At 41.2% G+C, this 8,378-nt stretch overlaps 1 protein-coding gene across 1 annotated transcript; it reads left to right on the top strand.

The window, feature by feature from the left end:
• Positions 1–2,421: 2,421 nt before the first annotated feature.
• On the top strand, positions 2,422–8,362 carry LOC146539744 (angio-associated migratory cell protein-like). Its single transcript, XM_085185203.1, has 6 exons — positions 2,422–2,983; positions 6,358–6,738; positions 7,175–7,284; positions 7,356–7,510; positions 7,917–8,088; positions 8,165–8,362. The coding sequence occupies exons 1-6, from the start codon at positions 2,422–2,424 to the stop codon at positions 8,360–8,362; spliced, it is 1,578 nt and encodes a 525-aa protein (XP_085041329.1).
• Positions 8,363–8,378: the final 16 nt, after the last annotated feature.

Below are 8,378 nucleotides of genomic sequence, written 5' to 3'. Positions count from 1 at the left end.
AAGTCATCTGCGCTTCGCAGATGACATAGTACTACTTTCAGAATCTCACCTACAATTACAAACCATGCTTGATTCACTAAACGCAGCCAGCAAAGAGGTAGGACTGGAGATGAACCTCTCAAAAACAATGGTCATGACAAACAGCACAAATATAAAAATATCAATAGACAATGAAATTCTGAAATACACAAATAAATACATCTACCTTGGGAAACAAATCGGATTCGATAATAAACAAAATGAACAAGAGGTTGAACGAAGAGTGCAAAATACCTGGAATAAGTACTGGTCCTTAAGGGAAATATTTAAAAGTAACATGCCAATAAGTATCAAAACAAAAGTATGGACATCATGCCTCCTACCAAGCCTTACCTACGCCTGTCAAACGTGGAAATATACCATGAAAGTAAAAAACAAAATAACCACTTGCCAACGCGGAATAGAACGAAGCATGCTAAAAATCAAAAAGCTCCAAAAAATTCGCCACACTAAAATTAGACAAATCACCAAAGCTAAAGATGCTTTAAGCTTTGCGAAGAAACTAAAGTGGAAGTGGGCAGGGCACGTAGCGAGGCAAATGGACGAGAGGTGGACCGGCAGGGTAACCAAATGGAAGGGCCCACAGGGCAGGCGCCTCAGAGGCAGACCTTATACGAGATGGGAAGACGAAGTAGTCAAAATCGCTGGCCCCTGCTGGCCGCAAATAGCTCAAGACAGAGAGAAATGGACTTCTTTAGAGGAGGCCTTCACCTTCACCTGAGGAGGGGTTCTTGCACTTAGCTTATGTATTTTCTTAATATTAATCCTTATGAAATTGTACAAATATGCAAGAAATAAAAGGCTTTTTTATTTTTTATTTTTTTATTTTTATTTATTATGTGGCTACGTAGGTAAATGGCTACTCCACCGCCACCTTTCCCTGTTCGATCATTGCGGATTAAATGGAAGCCAGGTAGTGCGTAGGATGTTGAGGGTAAGCATGGTTTAAGGAACGTTTCAGAGACTAAGATTGCATGAACGTTTTTAACATCGAAGGAAGCCAAAAGATCCGGGTAGTGGGCGGGAATGCTTGTGCATTTATGTGTATCACATTAAAATGCTTGTTACAATTAAGAAATGTCATGTCCAATTTAGTATTGAGTTGGGAGAAAGTGCTGTGAAAACTATTATTAGACGACGTAGATGAACATTGACAAAATATATCCTCATCGGAGCTGTTACCATTTAAATTTGCGTTATTGAGCATACCGTTGCATAAAACTATATAGATAAAATAATATAAAAATAGATAAAAATAATATAAAAAGAAATATATTTCCTATATATAAATATATATAACAAAGTAAATAGATAATATAAATTAGGAATTAATAATAAGTTTATGAATAATATTAATTATAATAATTTGACAAAGTTATAGTAATAGAATTAATAAATTTGCATCACACCCATGCCAGCATTAACTTACAATTATAAAATAATAAACAAAACATATATACAGAGAAAAAAAAAGAAAAACAAAATACAAGATAATCGATTCCATAATCTAAAATTTATCGTTGAATTTAACACTTTAACACATTGTTGTTATTGTTGCTTGTTTGTTTGTAGATTATTTATTTGCTTTTTTTTGTTGTATAATCCATGTCTTGGGATCTCGGCGATGCAAAGACGTTATATCAACATTTCTCAGAATACTTTGAATACAAAATCGATTAGCAACTGTATTATAACGAAATTTTCAACAATCGAATGTTAAATTTTCAAGTACCATTACAGTCATGGACCTTGACGTAGACGTAGGTAGACTCATTTGAACTAGCGGCTTTAATATCAAATTTTGACCCAGTTTTTTAGGATTCAACTACAGATTTGTAGTTTTGTATTTTTTTCCTGAACTATTACTACCTGTAGATGCTAGCTGCCAAATTTCTTAAACTTAGGTAAAACCGGAAGTACCCTATTAATATTTATTCCCTTTATAGTGTCGGTCTTTGCGATATAATAAAATAAAATAAAAAATAAAAAGTTTTTGCGATATAAACGGCTATATTTTTTTTAAATACCCTAAAAATGGCAGATGAATAGTCTTTTGGATGACCATAAGTAAAAACCTCAACCGTCGACACAACAAAGTTTGTGGTCAGTACAATAATAGCTGTCATAATGCGTAATAACACGGCGGCGCCACCCGAGGTCACTCCTGCAATCGATACCACGCTGACCACGTCAGTGCCGTCGCGCCACCATTACTCACTGAGCACGTCAAATGTTACCATTCATTTGTCACTATTTTATATATGGACTACCGCTGTAGAATAAGCTTTCATATTCTATCGAAGAATCATAGGCTCAATTATATAGGCTAATATCTCCATTTAGGAAGCAGCTTAGAGTAGTAAGGTAAGGCAAGGTGTGCGGATGGACGAGATAGGCGAACCGTCGCTGGTGTCGTCGTCGCGGCTGCGGCGCGGCGAGGTGGCGGGTGCCAGCGCGGCGGGCGGGCGCCTCGCCACGGGCGGCGGCGACGGCACCCTGCGCCTGTGGGTGTGGGGCGCTGGGCGCGCCTGGGAACAGTGCGCCGAGGCGCCGCGCGCGCACCGTTACGGCGTCACGGCGGTACAGTTCGCGCCCTCGGGGCAGCTGCTAGCCACGGCGGGCGTGGACGGCGCAGCGCGCGTGTGGCGGGCGGTGGATGCGCGGGCGGCATGTGGAGCGGGCTGGGGCGCCGCGCTGGTGGCGCTGCGCACGCTGGCGGCGCCGGACGCGGCGGCGGCGCGCGCGCTGCAGTGGGTGGGCGGCGAGCGCGCTGTGGTGGGCCACGACGACGGAGGCGTGCGTGTGTGGGCGCCGCGCTCGGGCGCGCTGCTGGCGCACGTGCGCGCGCACGAGGGCGCTGTCCACGCCGTCGCCGCGCTGGCCTCTGGCGCGCTGCTGTTGACCGCCTGCACGGACGGAGTGCTTAAAGTCTTTGAATTTGATGGTAAGATATTAAAGCGGCAACGATTTCATTGAAACTCTTTCTAAGTTTAATAATGAGTTAATATCTGTTGGCTTATATAAAAATAATCTGTGGCATCACGTGACATGAACTAGTTACTTCAAATTCAAATAAATCATTCCTGTTTGTTCCGAGACACGGAAGTAAAAGAACGTTGTTTTAGTAGGTTATGGGCCCAGACTCCAGCCCAGATGTAGGGCTCTTTAAAGTTTTTCTTGCGAAGTATCGCGAAAGTGTTGAAAACATATCAAGTTATTGGTGTGATAATAAATTTCGCAGTAGGATATTTAGATTAGCTAGATTAAGTATACAAATTTATTTATTTTACATCAAGCTAAAAATGGTTGTCAATTACTTACATTGTAAATGTGCCGAAGTTAAGAGGCAGAGAAAATTACAGTGAATGGGCATTTGCAGCGCAAAACTTATTAATCCTTGAAGGGATGATGAAATGCATCAAACCAAAGGAAGATTTTTTTTTTTCGAACATGTGGATAATGCTGTTAGCCCTATTGGCTTTTACAGCGACACCGGTTGGGTAGGGAAGAGGGTACTCTGTCTCTGAAGAAATGCAAGCACTAAGTGGCTGCCTGTGAGGAAGTCGACGACTGTAAAGGCGCCCCCTGCGGGACGGACTGGGATTTCACCTATGCTAAGCAAATCAGCCGCGACATGAAGTCGCGACTGGGGACAAATTAGACTACTCTAAGGGAGCTAACGGTCCCTAACCGCTGCGCCCGACCGCGCCGAGACGCGACCGAGCCGTTGAATAAGCTGGACTTGTGTACGGTGTTTGTGTCGTGTGCGAGTAGTGTGTTTCCTACCTACATACGAGGCATTCGCTATAGTAATGGCGTCATCGGAGTCTAAAAGGACGCTGCGCGAGTGTCTACGTTTAGGGAGTGCGTTAGGGATGTAATCACACGCATTAACGATGAGGGATTTGCATGCGAGCCTGCGCGCTCAAAGTAGCGCTTCGCTAAGCGTTTGCAGTGCTCGTGAATCGATTCCACACCAAAGGAAGATGTGAGATTGTTTGCCCAGGAAGATGAAAAAAACTAGAGCGAAACTGATTCTTACGATTGACACTTCATTATATGTGCATATTAGAAATGTTTCTACTACAAAGGAATTATGGGGCAAACTTTATTTGATGATTCCGGATTGACGAGAAGAATTAGCTTACTACGAAATTTAATTTCTATTAGATTGCAAAATTGTGGTTCCATGATTGCTTATGTGACACAAATAATAAAAACAGGGCAAAAGTTGTGTAATACAGGATTCCAGTTAAACGACGAGTGGATTGGTTCGTTGCTATTGGCAGGGCTACCTGAAAAATATGTCCACATGATAATGGCCATCGAACATTCCGGTATTCAGATAACAACAGACACCATTAAAAGTAAGTTACTCGACATGGAAACCGGGAACGGAACGAATGGAATGAACGATGAATCGAATGGCGCTTAGGCTATTAGTTATAAAGGTTGGCAGCATTTATCGACGGCCAAGAAGTCTATGGTAAACAAAAATAACAATCATGGCGGTCAACATGGAATGACATTGACAACAAAAGCTAAGAAAAATTAAATTAAATGTTGTCGATGCAAACAAATAGGTCATTATAAGTCACAATGTACGGTTGAAGTGTCGAATAACAAAGGAAATGAACGTAAGCAAACAAATGCGTTCAGTGAGATCTTTCTAAGCGGAAACTTCAACAATCAAGATTGGTATGTTGATTCTGGAGCCAGTGTGCACTTGACGCCAAATAAACAATGGCTGAAAAATATTTCCTATAATAAGGAAGGTCAGACCATTATAGTAGCCGACAAAACAAAAGTGCCGATCACGTGTTCCGGCGATACAAAGATTTCTACCATAGTTAATGATTGCAGTTGACAACTAATTTAATTTCGGTAAGTCAATTAATTCACAAAGGGAATAATGTTGTATTTACTACTAATGCCTGTGAAATATATAATCAGAAAGGGTACACTGGTGGCAAGTAAGTATTATTAAAGTAGAGTAAAGTATTATTAAAAAATGGAGTTTACAAGCTACAACTTGAAGAAAATATATCTGCAGCAGCGATCATATCCGGTGAGCTCTGGCATCTTAGGCTGGGACATATAAACAGTGTATGTCTGAATAAAATGAAAAATACAGTTGATGGGTTAACCTTAAAAGAGAAAATTGACTAACTACGAGTAAGAAAGGAGGACTAAGAAAGGAGACGAAAGTGGGATACAAAAGCTTAAAAAGTTATTCTAGTAGGTTATGCTGATGTAAGCAAAGGCTATAGAGTATATGATCCAATTAAAAAGGTCATAACAACTAGTCGAGATGTGATAGCTGTTGAGAAAGAAAACACTACCATAGCAGTGACAGAAAAGGAAAATGTAAATGAAACAATACAAAATTTAGACAAGCCATCTTCAGTGGGGGATATGAAAGAAAATGATTCTCTCACATCCCATGAGAAATCTACAAATGACTCTGATTCTGAGTAATACACCCAGTGAGTATGAAAATGTAGAAGAAAGTTTACAAGAACCTGTGATAACTAGAAAGGGTGTTAGAAACAGAAAACAACCTAGATAGATAGATTTGGTTTCAGTAGTCAACAAAGTGTCTATTTTCAAGAAGTTGGAGACTTAACATTGCAAGAGGCATTGACTGGATATGAAAAAGAGTATTGGCAAAAAGCATTAAAAGAAGAACTTCAATGTTTCGAAGAGAATCAAACTTGGGAGTTGGTTGATGCTCCAAATAGTGGTTGTGTGGTTAAGTGTAAATGAGTTTTAAAGAAAAGGTGTGATGTGAATGGTACAGTTCTATACCGTGCACGCTTAGTGGCAAAGGGACGTAGGTGCTCGCTAAGGCGGGAATTTGCAATATTTGACTTCTAAGAGGTTGTTTTTGGGGTTGTTATTTGGTTACTATAAATGCTAGGAGTTTCAAATTTTGCAAGGACATCACTTACAGGACGTAGGTACTCATGGAGACAGAAATTAATAATAACAGTTCACGCAGGCGAAGCCGCGGGCGGGCCGCTAGTTAGCAATAATGACATCAGATTATTGTTTGTTGTTTTATAGTCCGTTTACATTTCAAGTGATGTTTCTGGAAAGATTGTAGATATTAACGTCCACAATATTATTATATGCTATAATAGTGCACACATATTTACTGTATCAGGCGAAACTTATTAAATTATTTAAATTTATAGAAAATAATATCAGTTATATAAAAGGTGTTGTATAACACTATTAGATTTTAAATAAAATGAGAAGAAAATGAAGGAAGGTGATCATTCATATTTTAGTCACTTGTTAGTTGTTATTTTTTAGAAATCATTTCTCATGCGAGAGAAGGCGATACTGGTCCATCGCCAATATTATGGGAAGACGGTGCTCACGACTTGGGGGCCCTGTGTGCCGTGGCGTGCGCAAGGGACGCGGCCACGGGCGGGTACGACGGGCGCGTGCGGCTGTGGCGCGTGGAGGGCGCGGGGGGCGCGCGCCGCGTGGCCCCGGGGGCCGCGCTGCTGGGGCACAGCGCCGCCGTCACGGCGCTGAGCTGGCGCCGCGGCGTGCTCGCCTCTGCCTCGCTGGACCGCACGGCGCGCCTCTGGAGCCCCGTCACCGCCTCGTGCCTGCGCGTGCTGCACGCGCACGAGCGCTACCTCACCTGTGTTGAACTTGCACATGACTTACGATTTATGATCACAGGTAGCTATTCGTTTATTCTATTTCTATTGTTGTTACGTATCTCGTTCTTGCTTAAATTTTGCAGATTGGTCGGAATACATAGGTACGTACAGTTAGGACATTTAGTTCTTAATTTTTGCTTCTTTTAGACACATTGTGTAAGGCGGAGAAAACGGGGCATTGATTTGCCATCAATGCCCCGTTTTCTCCGCCTCTTGCTATCCGATTTCATAAATTTTTGAAATGTTCGGATTTCAATACAATTATTTACTAATACGAATATGAGTTTATGCCTCGCCAGAAAGATCACCCTGGTCCTCCATTAGAAAAAATATTTTCACATAATTTCCTAAATTGTGCTTTTTGATTTTTAAGCTATGCTGTAGGTACTTGCTTATTTTTTATTCCCAATTTCACTACATATATATGTAGATAACATTTCTTTGTGTATTTTCAGCCTCTAATGATAAATCGATCCGGACGTGGTCGTTAGGAAATTTTTTTATAAGTGATGACATAGAACTTAATTGTAATCCTCTCGTCCATTTTGGGCTCGGTGATTTAGAGGTTGGTATTAGGTCTAAGTGCTTCAATATATTTAAATAGCCTTAATTGTTAAATTAAAACAATTTTTTTAGGGAATTGGCCCTGTTAGCGAAATGGATTCAGATATGGAAAACTTAGAAGGCTTACTATGTACAAGTACTGAGACACGTCGCTTGGCGCGCGTGTCTCATGTCGCTGCCATCAACTCTGTTGCAATTTCTAAGAAACATATAGCTACCGCATGCAGGTAATAAATAAAGTCTTTATATTATTTAAATATAATGCATATTCAAGACTAAACGATACTTCTTAGTTTAAATTAAGTAGATAATTTTGTTTAATATTTTAATTTAAGTGTTTGCCTTAACATAACCATCTCGTGAGGTGAAATTTAAAATTAAATCAGCTTCACGCTGTATCCCGCTCAAGGTAGGCATAGTTACTAGCAAGAGGGAAATCTAGTATTAAAACACTCCGCTCCCCACTTTCTGCCGAATTTTGGAGGCATTGCGTGTTGTGTGGTTGAACTCTACACAGTACAGTACAGTTACAGTCACACCCCAGCCATCTGCATTTGCGGCAATGTATATTGCTAATATTGCTAATGATAATGTATGTAATTATATCGGTCGTACCTACTCTATATGTTTTAGTGACGGTTATGTACGAGTGTTTAAATGGCTACGGCAAGATGAAGTCGTACTTGAGCTGGAACTGGAGCTAGCGGCGCATTCATATCCTGTACTGTCTGTTGATTTTGGTGCTGATGGCGCGTTACTTCTAAGCGGAGGGCTTGACGGCTGCGCGCGCCTCTGGGACGTGCAGGTTGGTAGAATGTGCTTGTCAAATACTCGTATATATTTAGTGCGGCCCTTGATAGATAATAGTCTTTTTCCACTAGTCAGGTTGTGAGCTGGTAGTGTTTTCAGCGGAAAGCGTAAATGCCTGCGGAGGAGAAGGAGGCGGCGGAGTTCGCGACACACGTCTGTCCACACATCGTCCACCTTTACTTCTGATTGCTTGCGACGACGGACATGCAGCTATTTGGGGGATCGATCCGCCAAGTCCAGACCCATTACAGCTTAGTAACGTTTTTTAAAATTACTTCTACAATA

The sequence above is a fragment of the Heliconius melpomene genome, chromosome 4 (assembly GCF_056956725.1).
Source record: "Heliconius melpomene rosina isolate 202511_hmr_F chromosome 4, ASM5695672v1, whole genome shotgun sequence".
Taxonomy (NCBI): domain Eukaryota; kingdom Metazoa; phylum Arthropoda; class Insecta; order Lepidoptera; family Nymphalidae; genus Heliconius; species Heliconius melpomene.
This window is presented reverse-complemented; position numbering and strand designations above follow the sequence as displayed.